Here is a 27,570-nt window from a genome sequence, read left to right as displayed (position 1 = left end):
TTAAATATAAGGGGGAAAAAAAAAAAAACAGGAATGTGAGTACACACATTCAAGTTCAGGTAAGTTTCCCCTGATACAAGGAATCTAAGCATTAGTTTTGACCCATTCAATACACCTGAACATGCATATAGTGACATCTTCATCTTTACATCAAAATAGATGCATTAGGGCAAATTAAGGCCTTCATTAATACCCTAGAGATTCCAGAACTAAAATTTATATTCAATTTACACTTTAAAACTTTGAATTCAAAGTCCAGCTAACTGAATGGGTGCTGGGGCCCGTGCTGAGCTGGGGCCTGTGCTATAGCTGAGCAAGTTTTGTTACTGCTTGGCAACTCAAAACAAGCAAGAGCAGTATCAAGCATAGAAGAACTGCCAAAGGAGCATACAACTCTGATGGGAGCATATAAATGACAGATGAAATTAATACAGAAAAGTGTCAGACAACAGAAATTGTTCAAATTTTTCATACAGTTAAAGCTTTGAATTGAGTATTTGCCACTTAGAAGATGCTCATAAAATACCTGATCTGTAGTATTTTTTTGTAAATGTTTCCGAGTTAAGTTGTCTTAGGGAGTAAAGGGAAAACAAAAAGTAGAAATCATAATTAAAAGCTCTATTTACAGAAATTGTGTATCCAGTACACAATTTTACAGTAGATTGATTTAATGGCCCAATTTCAAAAGCTCCATAAAAGGACTACAGAAGAGATAAATGAAAAGAGGTTGATATATAGCAAATAACTGCTGAAGTGCTTTAATGAAACATTACATAATGAAGGTGGTCCAGCTTCCACAATGGAAATAGTCTGCCAGGTCAGGGATTTCCATCCCGTAAAAAAGGTGAAGTGGGAAGGGAACAAAGACCACTACTGAAATTTAGTGGAAGGTACGGCGAATCATGAATTCCTTTATCAATATAGCTAGAATCATAGAATGACCTGGGTTGAAAAGAACCACAATGATCATCTAGTTTCAACCCTCTGCTATGTGCAGGGCCACCAACCACCAGACCAGGCTGCCCAGAGCCACATCCAGCCTGGCCTTGAATACCTCCAAGGACGGGGCATCCACAACCTCCTTGGGCAACCTGTTCCAGTGCATTACCACCTGGACACACACTCTTTGTGAAAAACTTCCTCCTAATATCTAACCTAAACCTCCCCTGTCTCAGTTTAAAACCATTCCTTCTTGTCCTATCACTATGCATCCCTGAGAACAGCTGCTCCCCCTCTCCTGTTTATATGCTCCTTTCAAATATTGGAAGGCCACAGGTTATCTAACAAAAGTTTGAAGTCCAAACTAACCCAGAAGAGCTTCTGCCTCACCAAGAATACTGAACTGCTGGAACTCAGTCAAGACATTTCTCATAAAATAAAAGCAAGAATGGCATCTTAAAAGTAAGTAGGCAGGCTTCTGGGAGAAAAATCCACAGACAGTAAATAATTGTGAAGACAACATCTCAAAGATTATAAAGCATAAAACTGTCAGAGGATGGAAAATACTCTGGTGAAATATCTGCAGTTTATATTGTTTTTGTATCATTTGCTTAGGCAACTGCTCCCTGCTGTTGGAGAAGGAAGCAGGAGAACTGGTCTCCAAGGACATTTGATCTGACCCAGCAAGGACATTTTGTTCTACAGCTCTTCTGGACTTATTCATGTTTGCCCACTCTTTGCAAAAGGGAAAGGGAAAAGGAAGATCTTTCACAACATATCCATCAGGAATAACCTAAACATTTGTGTAAGGTAACCCTCTAAAGAATAGGAAAATCATCTTAATCATTTATTTTGATCATGCAGGATAACAAAATAGTTCTTTAACTTACATTATACCTGTTGGCAATGTGTCTCTGCAAAGTACTTAAGGCACAAGATGACAATGTGTACCCACCTTCTTAACAAACAACTACTTCCTTAGGCCTGTCAGAGTTATTTCCCATCAAATTATTATCTGCTTGTTTTTTTTTAAAACCCATAAAGCCATGCTGCAAGGGCTGGGTAGCTTATCACTCTTTTCACTTTGTTACCAGGGATTAGGAAGTGGTTTCATTTACATTCCTCAGAATGCATTTTTGTGCCTTACTCTGACTTACTGTAAGCAGTACTGACAAAGATTCTGCCCCTACACACCCATCTTCCTGCATGCACACCAGTTACCAGACAAGAGAAGCAAGAAGCTAGTCCTCTTAAAACTGCGCACAGTTCAGCTGCTGAAAAGAAATATTAAAAAACAGGTTACAAGAGACAGTCAAAGAAAATATAGTTAAAGGGAAGTGATCATCAAAAAGAAAAGACAAAAAGTATCCATACTGGAAGTTTCTAGAGCTGGAATACAAAGAATCAAGTGCTTAAGTAACCGATTTTTTTTTTTTTTTTTTTTTTTTTTTTTTTTTTTTTTTTTTTTGCAAAGGCACAGAAGCATTCATTCATTCCATGCAAAACTGCCTTCATGACTCTGGAGCTCACAGCAGCTGAAGTACCAGAGAGATACCTCAAACAGGTTTACAGTTCAATGTACAAGAAACCACAGAGTGAGAAAACCATGCTTCCTCAACACAAGTGTTTCTTTTCTATTTTCATTTGAAACATCCACCCTCAAGAAAACCAGCTTTTCCAAGGAATTTCGTTTTCTAGCGTTTGACTGTCAAGGATGCGAAGCTGAGAAACGTAACACTAACTGGATCAGAACAGAAGAACTGAAACAGCAAACTAAGATACAAGGACTCAATTAAAGGGATAACTTTTTATCACTGAGTCCTTGCTGTGCCTCTCTCCCCAGTGCACACTTCATTCAGTCAGACTGAAACTCCTGAATATCACAAGGAAGCTGGGAGGCCAGGACTAGGGAGTCTCAAGCCTAAGTAATCAGGGACTCAGTTGTATGCAACCTTCTCTGTGCTCTAAACTGACCAAGACATTAACAGCAAAAGCAACAGACTTCACTGCTGTGGTCTCTGCTGAGCAGGCAAAGCCAGCAGTGAATACTGAAGGGGGTGATCTCCGCTAGTGGGAACCAGCTAATCTCTGCTTCATTGCAGCATCAAAATACAGTCCTAATCTGTAGAGGCATTTGTTTCAAAGCTGCAAACAAGTATTTGCAAGTAAATAGTAGTGACAACTACTTGTACTCATAAATTAGATCTTGAAAAAATTTAAGAGCTTCCCTTCATAGTTTTGGTGTTACTTAACACCAAAAAAAAAAAAAAAGAAAGGGCAAAAGGATGGAAATTCAGGCTCTTTATCCAAACCACACTATTGTTTTTCCTTCTGGTTTGAACAAGGTATCCCTGCTAAGTTCTGAGACTGTAATGCACTAGAAATGCTATCACCGAGGAAAGAAAAGACTGAAGAGCAGTGATGTCATGTGTGCACAAGCATGCAAAGAACAGCAGTACCAAATTCTGAGAGATGCAGTTAGGTCACAAGGGCACAGTTTGGTCACTGTAATGCTCTTTACATTATCAACTAATGAAGGAAGAAACGATACGCTAAAGTCACCATTTCACTATCTACCAACAAGATGATGTGAAAGGGGTGAATGGTGACACGCACCACAGCAGCCTCTGATAAGATATCACATTTACAAGCCCAGAACATGCAGCTGCCCTGAAAATAGATCCTTTGTCTTCCCAGCAGGGAGAGGGCAGGTAGCCTGCGCAGTGCCTCTCCCCTCCTTTTTCTTGTTATTCACAGGAAACAAGGCAAAGATCTTTCCAGTGGGGAGCTAAATGCCAAAGCACAGCTGACCTGACCCTCACAGGGAGGGATGCACGAGGGCGTGCGCACTGTGCCTGACCGACTGCCACCGACTCATTCATCAGCAGGTGCCGACAGGCAGCGTCTGTGTCTGAAAACCCCAGCAACATGCCAGAGTACTCACAAGAACCAGAAAAAACTAAAATAATATGAAAGACACAAGGAGAAAAAAACCTGCTTCTTATGTGGAAAGGCCTCAGAAGTGGGTCCTTGCAGCTCTGCATGAAGCACAGCAAGTTCTGTAACGTCTGAAACATACAGTGATCTTGGTTTGCTTTGAAGAAGCTCTGGTCAAAAATATCATGCTGAGAGCTACAGTAAAACTAACTTCTTTCTCCTGGGAAGGGATGTGCCTATGAATCCGATATCCAGGAAACGGATTCATACAAATTATCAAAGAAAAAAACACCATTGTTTTCAAGTGCTTCACAAAGGTCAAATGGACTACCTTTGACCCCAAACCTTCACAAGGGAGAGGAGAATCTGCCTAGAAAGACTTGTGTTCCGACAACCAGAATTTCTGCATCAGCCCTAGCAAAACACTTGAGCACAGCAGCAGAAATAACACTGATCTTTTCCTTCTATTTATCCATTTATACTAAGACTCTTAGAGCCAATGGGAGTAACTCACAGCCCTGACCTCTGAATGTCTCTTATTCTTTCCTAGAACTCTTTTTGTAACAGATTCATCTGAGTGACATTATTGCCATCCTAACATATCTACTGATGTTGTCCTTCTTACGGTAGTCATGACTCACTCACTGAGCAGAAGTTAATTTTGCTAGAGGGAAGATGAGTTTCCAAAGATACCGAAGTATCCATTAGACAAGAAAGAAGAGAACATGCTACTCAGTGCAGCTGTTCTTAAACTTCATTTCTATCCTTCTTGGCCATCAAGATTTTCACTAACAGCCCCTCCATTTTGAATGGCAAAACATCCTTGCCCTATACACACTTTCATATACAAACTTGGGATTCTTCTGAAAACAGAAGGTAACAGCAGTAGAACATGCTATTAAATACTTTTTTTTTCCCCCCACAGAGATTTTATTTTGTTTTTATGAAAGAAACAAATGGACATCTGTAAGAGAAAGGGAAGTCCCTTATGGGTTCTACCTGATAAGAGGGCATTTCAGGGGACCAGGCTGAAACAGGTGAAGCAAGCTGAAGCTGACAACTCCCCTAGCACCATCTTCAGACTTAGGAAACACTCAACTTCTCCAACAGGCTGGAATACATAGCGTAGCTCAAACACACACTTGAATGTGGATTCCCTTGCTCTTCCCACTGTTAGAAGGACCTCCCTCATGCGTTCCACACAATGGCACACACACTGGGTGCTTTTAACAGCATATAAGCATGTATAACACTGTGCATACAAATACAAACATATGAACTAAGCATATGCCCCCCTGCCGTACAGATAGATCCTTTCTTGCAGTGTAGGAACTGCCTGCATTTAAACTATATCAGAAGAAATTTCTAGTCAAATCATGAGGAAGGATAAAGCATTTCCAAAATAAGTTGTTAATAAAATAAATTAGAAAAAAATAATAATAGCAACAATAGCAACTGCTGGATAGTAAAAAATGAAAAAAATTCATTCATTGAAGAAAAAAGGGCATGTCAGCCCATCACTGATGCAGGGATTTCCTGTTTGGTCACTCAAGAATACACATGAGATTAATACTCAAATTTCCCTCTGACAGCCTACAAGTTTTATCTAGCTATAAAAATATAACACTGAAGAAAATATTTGAACTTCTCATTAGCAGTGCTACCAACACCACTTGGCTATTTGCAATAAATATCATCAGTGCAACACAGACGATATGACATAAACAGATAGCAACCTAGGAAGAGAGCAAAGAAGAAGATTAAGAATTAAGTCAGATGTTTCTTCCCAGCGTATTTTAAAACGAATAAAACCAGTTATTAAACGTACATCAGAAATAAAGATACTACACCCCTGCTGCTAGGTAACTGTTCAAACACTGTTCCCATAACAATTCATTACACAGGAATTGTATCAGTAAGTATACTTGCATATAGCTATTACATATTAGACTGGCAGAAATTAGGAAAAAGAAATGACTGTAGCTATTTACAAAGCTTGGTAAAGAATCAGATTTCACAAAAAACTTTTATCTCCCTAGAATGATTATCAGGGCTCTACAAACACAAAACAGAGACAACAGCAAGTACATGAGCTTCCCAACCTGGCAGCTCCTCTCCCTCACTGTTCCATTTATGGTCAATGGAAGGAGAGCAACTCAGGGCAGGAACGTAGCTGGGATGCTCTGAAGTGCCCCCTAGACAATCCCCATTTACCAATGATAGATGCAGCCTAGAGGCTAAAACAGATGCTAAATTGCATGTCAAGAATGACTGAGAGGTCCATAGGAAGGGGATCCACGCCAATGATACAGCACTACAGCTTCACCTATAAATTATTTTTTGATGCATATTATAGCAAAGAAAAACCCAGAGATCAGTGCCTTCCCATTCGCCATGACCAACATGCCCTCTGAAAGAATACCCAGGAGGTAATGTGACTGCTAGCAGCGCCCCACTGTGTATTACGTAGGGTACGTAGGACTGCTTATGCATATGCTTGTCCCATGTATGAACCTCTGCAGACCATCCTGTCTCCTAGAGCACACAACCTCCAAAACATTACAGTATTCAGGCACAGATATAAGGAGGCTTCTATTTCCTCACTTAATCTTTTCTCGGATCAAAAATATTCATAACATACTGGAAATACACTGAAGTGAATGACATATGACAGCACTCCCACGTGAAGACTTTACCCAAAATTTTTCAGAGCAGCATTATGTATGACGCAAACACACTTTCTTTAGCAAGATTTTCTGCAGTGTATCAGCAAAAGACAAAAGTAGAAAGGCCTCCCGATGAGTCTGTTGGAGGGACCACTTGTGCATGTTCTTCTAACCAACAAGCCACAGAAAAGGACTGACAGCTGGCTGACATCACCATCCTCTGCTGCGCAGAACAGCTCACCAGGCTCTTGCACTGGCAGAACCAGCTCTGCAACCACATGGGCTGAGCTATAAACCCTTGCTCCAGGCCTCCTCCTATGCCCAGCATGCCAAGAAGCTTTCCACGCTCACAACTGTCTGTGTTTCACATGGGGCCAGGAAGTAAGCAAATCTCTCTAGTGGCATTTGACTTTGAACAGGCTCCTGAACAGTCAGTGAACCTAATTTTAGGATTACAGAAGCAAGGAACCCATCCAACAGCCGTATTTTCCTCCTCAGCATAGCAAGAAGCTAACTAGTGGTGCCAGGTTTAGACATCCTGAAATTATAAGTAGCCCTTAAAGTTGACATATAATCCTTGTCAACAGCCATGGTGAGAAATGAGCTAGCAGAAACAAAATTTATTTTTGAAGCACAGAGGTTACAAATTCACTCCTCTTCATGTTTTAAGAGTAAGACCAGGGCTAAATATTTCATGTTTGAGAGGTTAAAAGAAGCCTGATATATAACTTCAGACATACCAGGATCTCAAACTGCTAAATATGAATTGACAAGTCTTGTGACATCCTACTATGTAAAACAGTAGGCTATCCATTCACAGTAACCTTTGCTTAGGTCCTAAATTAAGAAGCTGTCATTTTTACCTCTTCAGATCCTTAATTTTTTTTTTGTGCCATATTGAGACTTAAAATGGAAAAAAAAAAAAAAAGATACTTAAATGAGATATTATCATTGTTAAAAAACACAGGAAGTAATAGAGTAACACCAGAAAAGTGCAAAAGCTGCAAAATAAACAAGACCTTCTAGATTAAACTGGATAATGCTTACATGAAATACCCTAAAAAAATTCCATCCATGTCATGAGAGATGACTTCCAGCAGGCTGCACAAAGTGAGTACAAAGCTATACTGGCAACTCATCACACTTCTTTGTGGCATACCCTGAACCAGAGATGAGTATTTATTCTAAATGCTTCTGGAGGTACTAATCCATACTTCCATCACAATCCATATCTTCCTCACCCACAAAAAAAACCCCAAAAACTTTAGGAAAACTTTAGGAGAGCCACAACTTGCACTACAGCCGCACCCAAAACACAGCTCCTTAAAGAAACCCAGAGCTGTATCTTACAACAGAATGAGACATACCCAGAGGATGGCTGAGGCTGGCAGGGATGCTGGGTGCATCAGCTCCAACCCATACTCCAGCAAGACCACCCAGAGCAGACTGCCCAATCTCATGTCCAGCCAGCTTCCAAAGACTGCCAAGAAGGAGACTCCACAGGCTCTCTAGTCAGCCTCAGGTGAAGAAATGCTCTTCTCCTATACATAAAAGCTAACAGACGAACCATATATTTAACGTTCATGCAGTCTTCAGCATATATGATTAGAGACCACTGGCAAACCAAAGCCATTTTTGCCCATGCAGCTCAGAACATCTTCGTGAGGTAGAAGTCATATTTGTTTTCAGCATGAGCTAAATTAGCTCCTCTCCATTCGTCTTATAGACAAGTCAAAGAGTAAGTGGCAGAAGCAAGAATGACAGCCAAAAGAAATACCAATATTTCCTAGTCCAAATCCACAGTTTTTAAGTAGTGGTTCCTAATTTCCCTTCCAAAATTCTAAGTGGATAACTTTTTTTAACCAATGCATCTCTAACAAAGTTTGGCAGGGCAGAGCTTAAAATACAGAATAGTACAGTTTCCAGTGAACTGCAGGTATGCTCTGAAAGTAACATGCATGCAGGCTCTTGTTCATCACTGGTGAAAATGCACAGCTAATGATTGTGATCACATTGAAAAAGTGTTCTGTAGCTGAGAATTTGCTCTATCAAATAGCATCACTGTGCTCTTTGTGTCTATCACGGCTTCCACAGAAATAAATAGAAGGCATTACTTTTGGAGTGATGTACATAATCTGAACCAAGCTCATTTGGTTTCTATCTTCGAAATGGAACAAATTTAGATACAGGCAAAAAAAAAAAAGCAACAAATCACACCGTTCTCATCCACGTATAATACTAATTTATTTGAAGCTATTTAATATGAACTTAACCTCTCCATCCAGTTGAAGACTTGAATTTGCTGTGCTTTAGTCCATCACATGATGAGTTCAGCTTACTTCACGCACACCAAAAGACTAAGAACTGCTTTGCATTTCAATACAAAGATCTACACAATGGGAAGTGCAAATAGCTAAAGAAAGAAGTTATACTGAAACCAAGCATAGCCATTTATACAAATGAAAGATTAAGAAACATTGTTATTTTTCTTTTAATAACAACTACATAAACACTTGATTAAGATTTAGGAAACTCCCTTGAACACTTGTGGACTGTTAAAAATAAAAACAAATTTGTCATGCTTGTGCTTAGCTGGCAATACTGCAACAAAAATTTCTGCAGATTCTCCCCACCAAAATATTCATGGGGAATAAAGCCACATCTGTCCCAAGAGTCAAGTACTGGAAATGCTGGGATTTGAGACAGACTGAGCAGAGGTCAATCTCTGAGGGGACAGAAAAGCCCTATCAAGTACAAGCGATGTTGAAGTGGGAGCTTCACCCCTCAAACACAGGTCTGCAGCAGCAGTTAGGCAGTATGTTGGTGGCAGACGAGTGGGCCAAGCATGGCTGCTAAAACTTTGCAGTCATAATAGAGATGTGTAGAGACAGTTCTTATGATGACTTTATTTAGTTTTGGCAAGTATTTCTCAAAGTCTAGTATAAGATCACGGGCATCGTTCAAAAATATCTTGATCATCCACAGATATACTCAATTCTTGACCATAAAACCCAGCACAGAAAGTAGTATTGCTCCTACCACATATTTACAGAGTTAAACGTTTTTAAGTCTGCTAATAATGGTCAAGAAAAATGGTTTTTAAAGGTTACAAAAATTTTCTCATTCACTTTACAGCTAAATTTGCAATCGCTTTTTCTTTAAACAACAACTTTTAAACCTAGCCTTGACAATAGCAACATTCTTTTAGGCAGGACATCTTAGAAACTGAATGGCAGTATGGTCAAGTAGTTACATGTTAATTCACTAATTAACTTCATTCTCCTTTTGGTGAAATTTCATTAGCAGAAGTACTCTTAAAGTACTGAGTAAATAATTACGTACAAAAGCTAAAAGCAATACTGTGTTTTGTTAGAATTTCTTGATCTTCAGAAAGATGCATGGGTAGACATGAGTAAAATTAGGTACATTAAAAATCTGTGCATCAGTAATTTGGTGCTTTATTTATTTATTTATTTTAATATATCCGAAAAGCTTAAGTTGGCTTGTGACAGTGGAAAGGAGAGGAAATAAAGCATCATACTACTTAGTTTCCAGGCTATAAGAAGAGTTGATTTCCTTTCAGGTATACTACAGATAACTTTTTGGTTATTTTTGGTTTTTGGTTGTTTAAAAAGTCTTGCAAACTTATTACACGAAAGCAAACTTCTATGGAAGCTTAAGTTATCTTTAAAAAAAAAAAAAAAAAAAAAAAAAAAGGCTTCCCAATTCAGACATCTCATTCAATTTCTGCAGCACTTTCAGGTGCAAGTCAGACAAGCTTCAACATTGTAATACAAAGCTTCCCAAGACAAGAAAAGCATCCCACTAGCACGCTCCACAGCAGTCCTTTCAGAAGTAAGCCCTTTTAAAATAGGAATTCACTGCTTTAAAGCAGCAACCTATCACTCATGGAAGCTTTATCTGCTCTACAGCTTATTTTGCTACAAAGCCTATTTGAAAAACTGCAGTTTACATGAAACGCACAGAATTCTTGGAAATTTTCCTGCTTCATATCAAAGACCTTCTGAAATCATACAGAACTGGTTCTGAATTTTTTTTTAGTGAGACTAAGGCAGGCAAATAACAGGTTATGAGCAAGTGCTGCAGTTAATCCAACAAAGGAGACTGACCAAAAGCATGCATTAGGAGTACAACAAAGAAGTCTAATGTTTCAGCATAATGGTGTACATTTTTAAGAGCAAAACCATAAGTTTATTTATATGGATAGATTTTCACAAAGCAATCTGTTCAGAGGGCCACAGGATCTTACTTATAGCATCTGTGTTCCATATTTTCAGTAAAGCAAATTTAAATAATCCTAAAAAGCTCAATAAAAGTGTTTTTATTATAGCCTTAGCAACTCTTTCGTGTTCCACTCAAATTGGAAAAAAGCTGAAGCAGATATCTCCAGTCACATCTGGAAGCAGGCTCCAGGACCATCTGCATTACTCTAACTAGAACTCATGTTATGCCATTAAAAAAAGCCTCTTACAGAAAAATAAACTAAAAAGACTTTGAAATGTCTTTGAAAGCCCGTTTACATCCAATAAACACATTTATCACTGTCTTCACTTAAGCCAGGACTTTAACCAAGTTACAGCAAGAATCATAGGAAGCACGTCAGAAGTAGAGATCCATAACGCAGCACCATTAAATAATCACCATTTCTTCTGTCCCAATTATGCTAAGATATTTGATGAAACAATTTCAGCTCACCTCTCTGTTACCATCAGCGCAAAGAACTGAAAACCACAGCACTTCTGACAAATTCTCAAGGCACCTCTTTTGTCCCCTTTAAATTAATCCAAATCAGTTGCGCATTTTGCAGAACTGCTAATGCTCCCCACATGTTCTCTCTCAAACTGAAAGTTCTCTGTTACGAATGCCTCACATTGAACAGAAAACTGCAAGAAGTCCTTCAAACGACCCAAAGCGCCTTTCTTTCTTTAAACTTCCATTTGAGCATATAAATCCAACCTCTCCAAATGAAGAGCTCAAATGAAAAACCTAACGCCACAATTAAGCTTCCTTTAAGAAAGTGTTCTAAATAGACTTTGTGTATTTGGAAACTTGTGGAAAAAAGAAAATGTTACATCAGGTTCAATAAGCTACACTCTTAAAACATTAGAATAATCCTGTAGAAGATGCTGCAGAATTTTCTATCTACCCCAGGATTTTGAGAGGCAACTACAGGAGCTTCACAGTCTCCACAGCTTTGAGAACTCTTTGCCAGCACACACATACAAATATATCGTCTGCTGCACCTGTAGAAAGAAGCATCTGCATGGTACAGTATCAGTAAGATGGGGTGTAGGCACAAGCTTAACTCTGGTCTCAGGGAACGAGGTACAATAGTTTCGCACATTTTCTTAACCAGAATCAGCGTCTCTTCTACACTTCTGTACAGTACTTATGAAAACCATGTATCTTCCCTGTAACAAAGAGCCAGACACAGTTACTGACTTGAGCCATGATTCTGTCTTAGAGAAAGCACTGCGGTTCCACTGGGAAGGCACTTGCAGCTCAAGCTCTTGGAGGGAAAGGGCATAGAGAAGGTTCAACATACGAAAGGATAGTCGCAGGATGTATCTGCTGTAACACATGCATAAATCCACATAATAGAAAACAGAAGGGAAAACTGTACATTGAAAAAAGGTTCAGATGCATATTTCAGCTGTTAAAGGACAAATAAAAACAGCTGGTTTCCACTGCAGTTACAGCTAGCTTATGGCTTCCCTCAGGTATCGCAGGACAAAAAGAGCTCAGAGATATTTATGATTCCATTCCACAAGAGATAATGAGAATAAGATTACGTCAAAAAAAGGTAACCCAAAGAGTCGTGTGAAAAGGATAGATTATTGGTGCTAACCTTGCTGGATAAAGCAGATGCTCCAAAAACAGTGGCTAGTCATGAAGAGCAGTAGCTGCTTTTGTTAGACCACATACTTAGAAAATAATATATGGCCAAGAACTCATGGAAGAACTCAGGAAGGGCAGGCATGCTCTAGCTCTATCATGTTCCAGCAAATCTCTAAGTGCCTATGTACTAAAGCCAACAGAATGGGTGTACAAAACTGTTGCAATGACAAATAACGTAGATAGATTATACATTCAGATTGAGCAGAGGCTTCACACCAGTACCTGGGGGTACTGATGGATGGGAAGCTGGACATGAGCCATCAGTGCCCACCCTCCCAGCCCAGAAAGCCAACTATATCCTGGGCTGCATCAAAAGCAGCATGTTCAGCAGGGCGAGGGAGGTGATCCTGCCCCTCTACTCTGTGCTGGTGAGGCCTCACCTTGAAGAGCTGTGTCCAGATGTGGATTACTCACTAGAGAAAAAAAACACAGATCTGCTGGAGCACATCCATGTCAGGGCCACAGAAATGATCCACAGAATGGGAACACCTCACCTATGTGGACAGGCTGAGAGAGCAGGGACTGTTCAGCCTGGAGAAGGCTCCCAGTTGATGATAGCAGCCTTTCAATATCTAAAGGGGAGCTACAGAAAAGAAGGGGACAGACTCTTTAGCAGGGTCTCTAGCAACAGAACAATGGGAAATGGTTTCAGGCTCGAAGAGGGTAGATTTAGGTTAGATATAAGGAAAAAAAGCATTTTACAGTGAGGGTGGTAAGGCACTGGCACAGGCTGCCCAGAGATATGGTTGATGCCCTATCCCTTAGACTTTCAAGGTGAGGCTGGATCAGGCCCTGGGCAGCCTGATCAAGCTGTGGTGTCCCTGTTCACTGCAGAGGAGTTGAATTAATGGCCTTCAGAGGCCCCTTCCAACTCTAAAGATTCCATAATTCTATTATATGATTTAATAAAAATCTTGCAATATTTACACATTGTATAGGCACATACCTTGTTCAAGTAAAACACTTGATACTCACAGTATCTAAACAAATTGTTATTTTTATCAAAAGATACAAGCAAGACTTTGCATAAAGACAGGCAGAAGTTATGACCATAGAAAAATAATTTTATAATACAAAAAAACACTGCAAGTAGAACTGAGGTTTTTTCCACTTTTTCTAATAATAAATTGATAGGAAGAAAGATCTAATACACCCTGCAATATCTGCTCTTCTTCCGAGCTATAGTACTCTGACTGATCCCTGGCCAGTAAACATATCCAGTATGACATAAAGCATCATTGCTGTCATTCTTCTTGTATCACATTGTATTAAAACCTAAAGCTCACAATTTTTTTTTTTTTTTCCAGAACAATTCCAAGCCCTTGTCATGGGTCTCAGACCAAACCTCCTCCTCAATTCTGATAGTAACACACCTGATGATTCACAGACAAAGGCATTAATATTTTAAAACAAGACATGGCACTCTTTTGGGCTACATACTGCACACAGAACAAATGGTGCTGCCTTCTTCAGGACTCCGCAGGATTTTGAGAGGCAACTAAGACACAATGGCCAGACAAGTGAAGCACAATCAGCAAGGCAGTAGTAGCAGCTACAGCAAGCAGAGCTGTCCAAACAGCCACACAGTAGAGAGCAGAGCTTCATATTCACAGGAGCTTTAAAACTACCCTGTCAAAGAGTTACTCTGACTCAAGCCTTCAATTAAGTTTCAGATGCAAAAGTTTTTGGCACTGTAGTGTTCTCATTTCAGACCTGCATCCTCATTTACAATGGATGTTAAGGCTTCATCTTAGCTCTGTAATTGTTAAATACCTATAAATTAAATTTATTAACATTAAGGCACAGCTAAGTGTCTTAAATAAACAAAGAAAGTCACGTAGCTGCCAAAAAAAAAAAAAAAAACAACACAAAAAGACTTTTCCCCATGGAGTATTAACTCACAATAAATGTAACTAGAATAATAGAATAAAAGGCTAAAGTTGACAAATCTTAAAACAACAGCAATTTACAGTATGCACTGTAAGAATTGTTCTTCCTTAACTAAGGACCCTGAACATCAACAGGTGCAAGAGTACCTCTATAGTTTTCAATTAGTTAGATAACACAAAACTGTTTTTGCCAAATCCTTTCACGTGAAAGACAACTATAAATATCAGTATAGGAACACTCAAATCTTATTCCTGAAAATATTCTTAAATTAGCACTGGCATTTTAATCAGGATCAAGGCAAAATAGAATAAGTGGAGTTATGAAAATTTATTCCTTGGTGCTGAAAGTCCTTAGGCTGGGCATATAATACAAACTCAACTTGAGACAAATACACACACACACACACACACATATATATATATATATATGTACACACACACACACACATATATATATCAATGGATTAAATTAAGCTGAAATGCTCTGGAGTTGAATGGTATGCAATACAGCAGAAAATAGTATTCCCAACAACTTTCCCACTCAGGTTGTTACGCTCTATTCCTTCCTCGCACTGCTAAAAACAAAGCAGAACAGAAAACCCCACAACACTTCCATACACTAGAGATTCAACTTGAAACTTGCAAAAACTCAAGTCTTAGTAAATACTGGCCTGCAGTTAATACATCCTCTGAAACTGAAGTCCAAAAGAATTCCCTAGAGAAGTGAATCCATTAATGCTCCACTTGGACATTAAAACATAAAACACTTGTGTACTTCCCACAATCTAGAGCTATAATACACTAGAGAGATGAAAATGCATTGGTACAACTTCCAAATAGGAGCTTTAATGACACAAAAACTATTTCTCTAAAGCAAAGTAAAGCCTTCAAGGCAAAAATGACAAGAAGCTCTGAGGCAAGGGTGCTACAGGACAAGCTATGACTTCTCAGAAAGCAGCCCTAGCTAGCCAGTGTTGACACTGCAAAGGCAGTAATATTTCTAAACAATGCTTTCCAGGGATATTGTGAGGACAATCATAATTCCAATACAGACGGGCAGAAGGGAAACAGTCAAAGTCAAAGTCAAAGTCTCAGTTACCTCTAGCTCCTGACTTTTGGTCCACGTGTAACACGTAAGTATTAGTACTGAAAGTTAAATATATTTCAAAAAAGATTTAACAGGCAACAGATGTGAAAGTACATGCAAAAGGAAGCAAAGTACCCACTGTCAGTGAAACAATCCTCCTATTCCATGAGAGCTCTGATGGACAGGCACAGTTCATCACGAGGTTAGTATTAAAAACAGCAGAGTGTTTCTGACTGCTTCAATCAATCTCACACCAAAAAAATAAGACATCTGGTATGGAAAAATGCAAAAGAAGAGGAGAAAAAATCTACAAGCTACAGGTTGAATCAAAAATTTAGCCTAGAAATGAAAACTTCAGCAGAGGATAGAAATTAGAAACAGATCTTGCACTTGACTTGGCTTTTTTTGGCTGTAATGAACCAAGCCAAAAAACCCCCATACAAACACCCTTCAGTTCCAGAAGGCTGAATCTGGACTCGAGCTTCACAGCCTGGCTCCTATGCATTCAGCTCTAAAAGCATCACTGCTGCCAGAGTACAACAGCACCTGACAGAAATATGCTTTCATACAGGAACAACTACAATACATACACAGTAATAAGCCTAATTGCCCCCAGTGAGTTCACATGCAAACAGATTAAAACAAAGCAACCACACACAAAATCTCAAAACCCTGTGCTGACTCCTGCACTCCAGGAAGGAATAAAACATGAAAAGTGTTTTTTAAAACCTCAATTCAGAACACTGCATTGGTCTGTTTTGCCAAAGACATTCCTAGATCCAACAAGAACAAGTTTCCCTAGAACGTTTGTAATTTCATTCATATTTATAAAATCATCCCAGAGTCTGCACTGTTTCTCCTCTAATACTTAACACGTAGGCTTGTTCAAATCAAATGTAGTAAAAGAGAATCTGTTCCTGCATGATGCAGCCTAAAGTTTGCTATCAATGGGAGGTATTTGAGGAATTCTGTAGGTTGCTTTTGCTCAATTCAAATTCCCATAAAGGCCATTTCATAATACTTCCTGGGGGCAGGAGAAGAAGTTCTGTAGTATTTAAAGTCTGAATCTTCTGACAACAGCAGTACTGTGGAAATAAATTAAAGTCGAAGTTTCGCGTTAAGAAGAGTGACTATATTCCAATTCTTAGCTGAGAATTAACGAAGCAAGACCAAACAAGGTAAACAATTAGGGCACTGAATCTGCTACATAAGTGCTGAAAAAAGCAAGCAACAATAGCACTCATAATAAATCAGCTGCCCACAGCATCTCTCATAACATTACCAAATTGTGAACATTAACTTTAGACTAACATTGAGTCCACAGAACACATGAGAACATTAGTCCTATCACAGCACAACCGCCTCTATTCCTGCAATCCTATTGCTCATATGCTCATATCAAAAGCTCATATGACACATACTATTGCTTCAAACTTTTCCTTGTGAGAGCAGTGTTTTAAGAAGGGTTCTTCCAAGACCCCAACACTATGATGGCATCAAGTGGCCAAGATCCACAATACCCGAAGTAATAAACAATTCATGCTATTAAAATGCTGTAGCTAGTTGTCTGTCAACCACACGTCATATTTCCTTCACAGTTCAGAATATAATCCTCTTTAGGGACATACAAAGACAGCAGAACAACAGATAATCCAAGATTCTTCAGAGCACCCACAACCATCACACTTAACTGTCAAATGCTATGCATCTCTGATCTCTTTAACGTTCTTAAAGGGTAACCTATATAACAACTTTAGCAAGCAGCAAAAAAAATAAAAAAAATAGATTTTGTAGCACACTATGAACACTGCAAAGCTGATACATATTTCCTAGGTTTGCTTCTCAAGAGATCATTTCATTTATTCCTTCTCTTTTTTAGTCATGTAGAGCTTCACTTACCAATACAGGCATGGACTCTCACTGACAGCTGGGTTCTCAGAATTATGCTGTGCTTCTTGCCCCTCCTAGAAAGAAAGAAAAAAAATAAAAAAAAGTATGAAACCAATAAAGAAACTCAAATTTACTTGAGCTTGGGGGAGGCAGAGGAGGGGTTAGGATGAGAGGCAGTATTGTGGATTTGTCTTTTTTTCTTACAATGTAAGTCTAATTTAATCGGCAATAAATTATTTTTCCATAAGCCCATTTTGTCCTTACAATTATTGGTACATCATAAAAAAAAACCTGAAAACAAAACCACCAAAACACCGCAAACAAAATGCTCTTTCATCTTGTATTTTCTCCATCCCGTTGAGACAGGAACTGTGGCTAGGTGGGCATCTGGACATCACAACAAGGTCAACCCCTCACAAGGAATCTCTATAAATCCGTATTTAAGAAATACCCAGTGATGACAATTTAATTTTCACAGAAATACTTTAAAACTAGACTTAGTCAAATATGAAAAGAAAATTCAATACCAAGGCAGAAGTTGCTCATGCTTTCACATAGCAGTTACGAGCAAATTTTTCAAGGCCATAGTGCATATTCTGGACTGCTGTGAACAAGTGCAAATAGTTGGCCAAAGGAGGCAGTTCTACCACAAGTTCACCCCTGGGAGACTCCACTTGCAGTACTGCACTCAGCTCTGAGACCCCCAATTTAAGAAGGACCTGTTGGAGCAGGTCCAGAAGAGGCCACAAAGTTTATCAGATCTGTGGATATCTCATCCCTTGAAGACAAGACGATCTAATGTAGTTGGCAACTCAGCCAACAGTGAGGAGTAGAAATCAGATGAACTTCACGGTCCCCTCTATTCCAAATCATCATATGGTTCTATGATACAGATAGATGTCCTTTTCATGCCACAAAACAAAACTGAGTTCTCTTTTACTGTTTCAATTTCATCTTGGTCATGAACGAAATGATTATCTTAATAAGCTGCTACATTCCTCATCTGTTTTCCTCATGAGTTACTATTAGTTCTATTATTTCAATCTAGAAAAGAGCACCATTATTTATTTCTAGGAACTAGTCAGCCGGCATCAAGTCATAGGAAGCACCTTGCTTCTCCACCCAAACCTGCTCACATGATGGAATATGGGAGAGCAAGGAAACCCAGAAGTATTTTCCACTTTTACAACAGTACATTTTCCCTCTTTCCTGTGAAACTAAAGACATAATTTATTATGGGAAAACTTGCCAGAAGTGAAACTATTATTAGAACAAACTCAGATGCAGCTTTGAGTTATATTAACCCTGGACTCAACAGTACACAGAAATCAGAGGCAAATTAAGAAACAGCACAGTCTTCCTCAGCTATGTGCTTTGAGAATGCTGAGAGATTTCAAGGTTCACCTTTTGCACCTTTTCAAGGTTCAACCATTCTGATGTCCGTCAGAATTTCTCTATCTGTAACTTAATCAGAACAAAATCATCACTTTCCAGATAATAATACAGTTTCCCCCCTCCCCCGCCCCCACCCCTTATTTCTCATTACTTCTATATCCCCTGTCCAGCATCAGATTTACTCCAGAAAACTGCTTTTCTTCAACCACCCTTTCTTGATAGATCTGCCTCACTCTGGCATATCTCATCTTCAAAGGCATACAGCAAAGGTAAAAAAAGTTTGAGGTGCTATGACTCTTTACATACATTCCTCATTCATGTTACTTCTGAATCTTCTGGAAATGGGGAATAGTTTTGACAAGGTCTTTGATCCATGAAAACATCTTCAGCTACCAAGTTGCAGTTATATCTACCCAGTTACAAGACAAGGAATGAGCAAACTAATACAGCACGCAATTAGTAGAACTGCTAACAACTTCATGTGCTCTCAAGGATTCAAAGCTGTTGGAAATCTAAAATACCAACCTCAAAGGCAACATCTCACATAAAGGCCCCAAGACAGCTGTGCAACTAAATTTCTTACACATGCAGCTTCAAATGCATAAGTAAGCCCAGTGACCTTAACAGAAATTACAAGCTATTTATAAGCTTCAGGACATGTTTCTTTGAGCAAGGAAAACCAATTTCAACCACAGTAAGCATGTAGAATCTTCATTTCCTGGCAACAATTCATTTTACTAAAAATTTAATGCAAAAAGAGGGGGGTGAAGGGGTGAATGGGAGAGAATCAGTTTACTACATAGAAATAAAGCAAATAAAATCTAATTTCAGACAAGCATCATTGAAATCCCAACTGAAATTCCATTCTCCAGAAATAATGGTGAAGCCATGGTAAAGTTGAGAAACTCAATCAGGAAGAAGTTGATGAATTAAAAAGAAAACTCAGGTTTCAAGAAGGATGTTGAGACTACAAAATACAAAAGAGATTCCAGCAGTTAGGCTGTGCCAGAAACAAAACAGCATGAGGGAAATAAGGAAGAGTCCTTTAGTTTGGCATGAATCTTTCAGTCCAGCCATTAAGTCTACCATAATTTTCTATAAAGGGACAAGAAAATTTGAAGCAATACAAGTCATACTTTAAAAGTTTCCTCTCACAACAGCTGAGTAAATCCTCTTGCGACTGTACCACAACTCTACCCACTGATCTCAAACCAAAGCAAAGCTCATTTGCAATGTTGTCACTTTTACTGGCTACTGTTCTTTATGTTAATGCATAGGCTGTCCTATCAAAATCAAATGCTGAGGCATTTGAGATTGACAAGTGCAACACAATCTTTTCTCCAGGAAGTTTCACCAAACAGTAAATAACACAGGAAGAAAGAGAACTGAACAAGTCTACAGCTGCAGTAACTTACACATATAAATTTGTGTCAGGTTCCTGAAAATTAAGTTACAATAATGCAGCAGAATGAGTTTTCAACTGGATTCATTATTGCTATTAGGTTAATTACAGAAGTAGATTTTCTGGTTTTGGGGTTTTCTTGTTTTGTTTGTTTTGTTTTGGTTGTTTTTTTTTTTACTTAGGAAGTGGCAGTTCCTCCAAATCTCAAATTGACGTCTCTTAAGGCAGATTCTAGAAGATTCAATTCAAAATGAAAACTGTAGCAAAGGGATTCCAAGTCCAGAAGTCCACAGTATTGACCTCATCTTTCCCACTGCTCTATTAATTGTGAAGGGAATAACAACTTATATCCTTCTACCTCACACCCATGCTTCTCCATCCTGCTTCAGAGTACTGCTGCAAAGGGCAGTTCATTCATGTCTGCAGACTGTTTAACTTCTGAAACACTATACATAAAATTACACATTAGAGCTTACCCTCTTCAGGTTCAACAAACAGAAGAGAAAGGCAAAAAAACAGAAAACAAGTACTGACAAACACTACTATATCTTGCTTCTTGATCAATTTCAGTTGTCATTACACAGTAAAGTTTTCTACACTCCAGCATTCAAACCTTCATGGTCATGATCAGTCTTTCACATTATACAGGTTTAGTATCATGTAAATTCCTCACAGCAAGGCCAACTCTGAACCAGACAGTATCAGATAAACCAGACACCCATTTATATTGTCCAAGCCTCTGCTGAAATATCAGATGTTATCTTCATCATCCTTCATGAACACAAGCAAAGCAAGCACAAAACATTACTGGACAGCACTAACTACTGCTACGAACGTTACTTCACCCTAAAAATGGCATTAGGCTGGATAAAAACTAATCTCAATTTAGTAACCGAGTAAATCTTCCAGTAATAAACACTGAAAATGCTTTAAGATTTGGCCAGCATGTAAAGCCAGCTTAACTTGACAACCTACCCTGTAAGAGTTCTGCATCTGCTACCTACATTATGCCTGACATAGTGATCCAAATGTTATGAAAACCTAACACAGACACTGCTTTTAATGGAAAGCTTTCAAAGCACACATGTATAACACATGCTTCATATTTTCTGACAGCTTCTCATTGCACTCAGGTTTCTTAGTATATCATCAATCTCCTCCAATAATCATGTCCATGTTTTTCAAGAGGAGTAACTTAATGAGAACAGTTTCCAACAAGAATCCCTAAGCTCAATGAGCCACTGATTACTCAGAGAAGAGCTTGAACAACAGCACACTATCAGAGACAAAGGTGTGGCAACAGACTTTCTCTAATGTATGTTACCTGTGCAACTACCTTTCACATTTTTATTTCAGCACCTATGCATGTCCATCTTCAGTTGCACACATCTTTCAGATACTCAAGAACGCTTCTGCAATGGTGTATTACTTCACAGTCAGTTGCTTCATAGTTTAAGTTATTCAACATCAGTGGAAAACAAACTATTCCTTGTTGAGTGCACAAGTGATGGATTTTTTTTGCAGGAGTTCAAACACTCACATTTATCAGGTTTTCCGTAAAAAAACAGATAGGCAAGCCGGCTCATACACAATAAGCAAAGTATTTCTTAATCTACCATAGTCAGACAGCATAAACCCTAGGTTCTGATTTCAAAGCTGTGAAGTATAGTTTGACTGCAGCTTCAGTAAGATAGGCTTCTCTATTCTATTGTAGATTTAAGAGATGGGGAAAAAAAAAAAAAAGAATTCTGAAACATTAAAAAATGTTGCATAAAAGCTAAGTCTTCTAGAGAGAGCAAACATGCACAGAGAGAAATTAATAATCTCTTGGAAGTTATCACCAAGTTATATCTAAATAAATAACCTTTCTGAGGTTCTTCACAAATTGCCATTCAACAATCCAAGTGCCACGTTCCAGTTCACATTATTCTTGTTAAATAACAAAAGAGCTCAAGACAAAACCGGCAAAAGCAAGATCGAATGCTGAAATTCAATTCCAAATACTCTACAAATGGATGACAACATTAACAGCTCTCTCTGGCACAGCATGCACTTGGAGGCAAACGCACAAATTTCATCTTTAAATGACTTCAAAGGATTTTCTGTCCCTATCTCACTTTTTCCACCTCACAATCTTGAGTGAAGTCATAATGCATCTGCAGCCTGTTATTGCAAGTCACCTAGTCATTTCACACAGGTTTTACTCAGAGCATTTCTAGACAATAACATATTGACGAAAGCAATAATCATTGGACAAGAGCAGACAAAAATAAGTAGAAAGATAATGCATGTTCATATTTTGCTTAAAAAATCTAATTTGACTAATTCACATATAAATCTCAATCACACAGCACATACTACAAAAAAAATTTGGCAGGGAAGATGTTGCAGATAGCAGTGTGCACAACAGTATGCAATGGAACAAAGTATGTTGATGCTTGCGCCCACTTTTTCCTTTCCCCCACAAATTGTTGCAATATTGTTCTGTATTGTTCTGTATTTTCCAACGTGAATTTAAATAGTGAACTGTTGCATTACCTATTAAAAACCTATACACCAATCAACTAAGATCTTGTAATGACAGCAGAAAAAAAAAAAAAAAAAAAATCACAGTTTTTCACAGGCTCAACAACTGCATAACTGTACCAGTAAGGACTACACACTGTCAATACAAGGTGTTGTGTTTTATACCCATCTGCTCTTTACAAGCTCAATACATAACAATAACAATGCAGATAGATCTTTCCCTCCCTCCCCTCCCCCCCCCCCCCCCTTTCCCTTTTAAAAAGGAAGAATTCCCTTTTAGAATGGAAATGAATCAGGATGGAAGGACAAAGTGGAAGAAAACTAGAAACTCAAAAGAGTCAAGTAAAACCTTAAAGAGAATCAACAGGTATGCTTCATGATCTACTGTAATAATGCATGTTAATGCTTACTAATATATTCTGAGCAAATACTAATGAAGTTCTGGGTGGAGTTTTCTGCTTAACTCACCAGAAAGCAATGATCTTTTTCTACAAAAACATGAATCACCTTCACATACTATGAAAATGCAGCAAGCTTAAATGGTGGAAAATCTGTTGCATTTTTTTCTTCTTAGAAATTTCTGTGCAGACGTATTTCAGAAACTTGAATATCCTCACTCCTTCCCCTCCTTTCTGAATCATCATGAAGGCTATTTCTGTTTTAAATGGCTTATTTTCCATGCATCAAACCAAACATTTTAAGGGCCTTTGGAAGTTATTGAGGACTGCCTATTGCCTTCGTGGTCTAAATGACCATTTATCAAGAGCTGTCCTTATTCATACACAAAGCTGTGTGTCCTCCTTCCATTCCCAAAAGCTAATCAAGACTTTGACCCTCACATACTTGTTTCAGCAGCAAGTTTAACTGGTCACACTGTGAAATAGTGATGGCATTTACAAGTTAAAAATCTTTATTTTTGCAAGAAGAAAAACAATTTTGAATTAGCAAACAGTAAAGAAATTTGCATTAGAAGCGCTGTTGTAGTGATTTAACTGTTTGTGGATAAAAAACATAAAAAAAGGCTTATTTCCTCACTTCTTGACAACTTTGCATCATGTTCTTCAGCAAAAATAACACAACTCGACCAACACTGTTCAAGCCTTCAGTTATGTACTTCCCATTCATACTAGTAGCCCTTGCTGGCTACAAATTTTTCCCAGGCATCTTTAGACTAAGTAACATCCAGTCATTGGCTTTGATACAACCTGCACTGTAATGCTGACCTTGCATTTGGATTTTGATTTAAATCCTCTTTTCATTTAGAGCACAGATGTCTTGAAACAATCAGGATTTTTGAATAAGAAATCAGAAAAACCAGTCATGAATGTTGGGACAAAGTGGCAAGGAGCAAAGCAAAACAAAAATCTCCTGCAGCTGGATCAGCTGGCACTTCAGGCAAAGAGCTCCTTTGGTGCTTCTGACAACAACAGGATCTAGCTTAACCAGACAGTTACATTTCATCCTCAGAATGCACTTAGTTTAACCAAAATCAGCTACAACCATTTTAAAACTGTCCTACTTTGCAGAAGGACATGGATACATATAAGTATATGCACTTACATACAAATTCTACCTTGAATGATAGATTCACTTCTTTGGCTTTATTGTCTGCTTTTTAGAAGTTTTCTACTTTCATATTTGGCAAGAGTTATTTCATAATATGACACATAAGATCTTAAACAGCATTTTGCCTTCAGGCCAAATCTTATTTCTCCATATTAATCTAATTTAGAAAATAGGCTGTATTTATTGCTGGGCCACTAATGGTTTCATTCGCAGGAACAATTACTGAGCAGTAAACATGAAACAGCAAATTAATATTTTGTTGTGCTGTTACAGACTTAATCCTGGTAGAAATCACAACTTGCACAGCTTCATTACAGAAGACTGGGCTAGTCCCAGACTTTCAGTGGTTTAAGCTGTTAGCTCACCACTGCAAGTTAAATTAGTATTTAACTTTTATTTAACTAACTCAAGACTGTTAGTGTTTGTTTTTTAATCAGAAGTAGATTATTACCTTAGTTTAATCAGTGGTAAAAGAAACAAGAAAAGAAAAACCACACACCAATTGCACAGACAGATGAACTCTCATGGTATAAATGAGAGCGTGAACTTGCTTATACAAACCTACTTTTTATTTACCATGGTGTAAAAGCAAGAACATAAACTGTTGCATAGAATAGGAGACATAGCAAGTTCACAGCTTTTACTAATTAGTCAGCACAAGCTTGTTTGGCTGTCAGTACATTCTGAGCAAAGATGCCAGTCAGTTGCAGCAGTAGACAGTGGGTATACAACATTTTACTGAAGGGTGTTGTTCTAAGTTGGGACCTTCAGAATCCTCACATTTATCCTTATTATCACAGCAGGCAACAACCTCTGAGCTGCTCTACAGCCCTTCCTGGCAGCCCTACTAGTAGATGATCTGTTTACTGAGAAAGGAAAGGATTTCCTCCGCACGCAGTTAAGAGAAACATTTCCAAGTCTCGAGAGCTGCTCACTTCATAACCTCCTCATCAGTGAGGATGGCAGAGTGCAAATGCAGCCATTAGAGGACTTTGACAATAAAGCAAATTGTTCTCAAATAGAACAGCTGGCACCAGTTGTTTTCACAAGCTGCTTTTATTTAAGTTTCCACCTTAAAATATTGGGCTCCTCAGCTATGTGTGTATGTAAATCCAAATATCAAATTAAACTTTTAGAAAGTGTTGACCTAGGAACAGCTGTAAGAAACACATTTTTTGCATCAGTGCTTCAGACAGTATACAACAGTCTGGGAAAGAGCTAAGCACAACAGTATTTTAGCAACACTTTTACAGTTGAACAGTTTTTGAACAAAAATGCTACAAAAAAAGCACATTTGTGTATTTTGTGTACTTATGTACTACAAACCACATATTTACCAGTGGTGATAACAGAAAAAGAGCAGATCTTTTAACTGTCTCCAAAAAGCACTATAGGTTAATTCCCCCTACAGCACAGCTGTGAGTAAACTTTGGCTAAAGTAAGAGACATAGCTGATTCAATACTGACGATCATAAGCTCTAAAATCATGAGTCAAGCTGTCTCAAAACAAACAAAAAACCCAACCTATCAGACAAAAGCAGACTGCAGAGCACTTCTAGTGCTTGCAGTGATTGCCTGTTATGAAAAAAAATTACGAAACACCTACAGTTCCATCTGCATATTAATTTTAACATTCCATCTCATTTATTCAAATTGATAAACAAGCAATCTTAGGACTACAGTAAGACTTTAAAAAGTTACTCAAAGTTCTGAAAGCACTGGTAGGAACAGCTACTGCTCTGTAACTTTAGGAAGAAGGAGAGCAAAAAAGCCCTAACTTATATATCCAGAAAAACAGTTTAATAAGAAAACTGAAAACTTTATGGCAATTTCTTATGCAACAGTAAAGTTTCAGCTTTACTGACTGAGTGAACAGTCAGTTTTTATCTCATACATCACAAACTGGAATCCTGTTGCCCTATAGTAAGTCCTATATTTTCTATAAATTACTGTAATCTCTCAGCTGAATAGATCTGGTCTCTAATAGAGGAGCATAATTAACAGTAGAGGGGTCACTTGGGGCCCCTGGAGCACACCAGGCTATTCAAAGTCTATGAGAGGTGGGATCAAAGATTGTCATTTGAGTCACTTTGTTAGTCAGCACCATGCAGTACTGAGTTCCTATAGATTTCTGAACCTCTGCTTTCCTTACAGCTGCATGTTACACAATACATGAAGAACACCTTAAGCAAAACACAAGATACTTCCATACTCCACCTGCTCTAGATACTCATCAGCTTAATTAAACTTTCATCCCTCTCAGTAAAGAGCAGATTTTCTTGATAGTATTTTAAATTGAAAATATTTCTTTTATGCAAGCATTTATTGCAACCATCCACTATTGTTTTCAGATTCAGCATTTCAGAGGAATGTCTAAGTATCAAAAAACATATCAGAACTCAGATGATCAAATGCATTTTTCTAAACGTAAATAAACCATTACAATGAGCTATTTCATTCCCTGCAGTTTGCAACAACACCATGACAGACTTCCACAGGTACCTTCCTTATTTTTCTTATTTAAACTGAGAAACTCTACAGAAGACAACAGAAGAAGACTCTTTCCTCAGTACGCTAGTGAAAATACACTGTCCAAAATAATACAAAGTGAGTGGACAGTCTGCTAGTTTGCTCTATGGCTTCAAGAAACAAGTCACATCATTTTTGTTAGACAAAAGCTAAGTCAATCTTCAAGTGCATCCCCAATTTCTTCCTGTTAAAAAGTGACAGAAGATTTCCTTTTCACAGCTATGTTAACTGTAACGGCTAAGCAGGTATGAAGATACGTTACATTGAGGTTCAACTAGTCAAATCAGTTTGAGCCAAGGAGTCTAAAAGAGATGTAGAAATAAAAAAAAAAAAAACAAACAACAGTAAAATGATTTGTCAGAAGTACTTCAAAACAATCTTCCTGATAAACAGTCGTCTTAAAAACATTCCCTGAGGAAAACCCCGTTGGTTGCAGCATGCTATCTGAAAGAGCTTTTGTATTCTGTGATTTAAGACCGTGTTACTTTGTGCGTTACCATTCGTGTCTGTTAAGACATGCCCATAAAAATTTGAACAATTATACATTAATTTAAATACATACACTTCTTGAGAGTACTTGCTCATTCTAAAAGATCACAAGTAAACCGAGTAAAAGATCATTATCTATTTCAGGCACCTTAAACAGAGCTGATTCTGCCTAACTCCACATTACCTCCTTACACAATTAGGGAGTGACAAAATAACTTGCAGTATGAATTAAAAAAAAAAAAAAAAATACAAATACATGCCAAACTTGAAAAGCAAGGAAGTTACCAATTGCTCTGATCGACTTTGTCCCCCCGCTTGGCCACATTGCTGTTCATC

The 27,570-nt window shown here is 38.3% G+C and overlaps 1 protein-coding gene across 11 annotated transcripts in view; it reads right to left on the bottom strand.

The window, feature by feature from the left end:
- Positions 1-27,570, bottom strand: part of FHOD3 (formin homology 2 domain containing 3) — a 360,936-nt gene that overhangs the window by 300,104 nt on the left and 33,262 nt on the right. For all 11 annotated transcript variants that reach the window (XM_052704373.1, XM_052704371.1, XM_052704366.1 and 8 more), the window contains exon 3: positions 17,337-17,401. In XM_052704373.1, coding sequence (XP_052560333.1) covers positions 17,337-17,401 — 65 coding nt within the window. The remainder of the gene's footprint in view (positions 1-17,336; positions 17,402-27,570) is intronic.

This window comes from Tympanuchus pallidicinctus, unplaced genomic scaffold (genome assembly GCF_026119805.1).
Source record: "Tympanuchus pallidicinctus isolate F22 unplaced genomic scaffold, pur_lepc_1.0 scaffold5, whole genome shotgun sequence".
In the NCBI taxonomy this organism is placed as follows: Eukaryota; Metazoa; Chordata; class Aves; order Galliformes; family Phasianidae; genus Tympanuchus; species Tympanuchus pallidicinctus.
The sequence above is the reverse complement of the archived record's forward strand: the minus strand, read 5'-3'. Positions and strand labels throughout refer to the sequence as shown.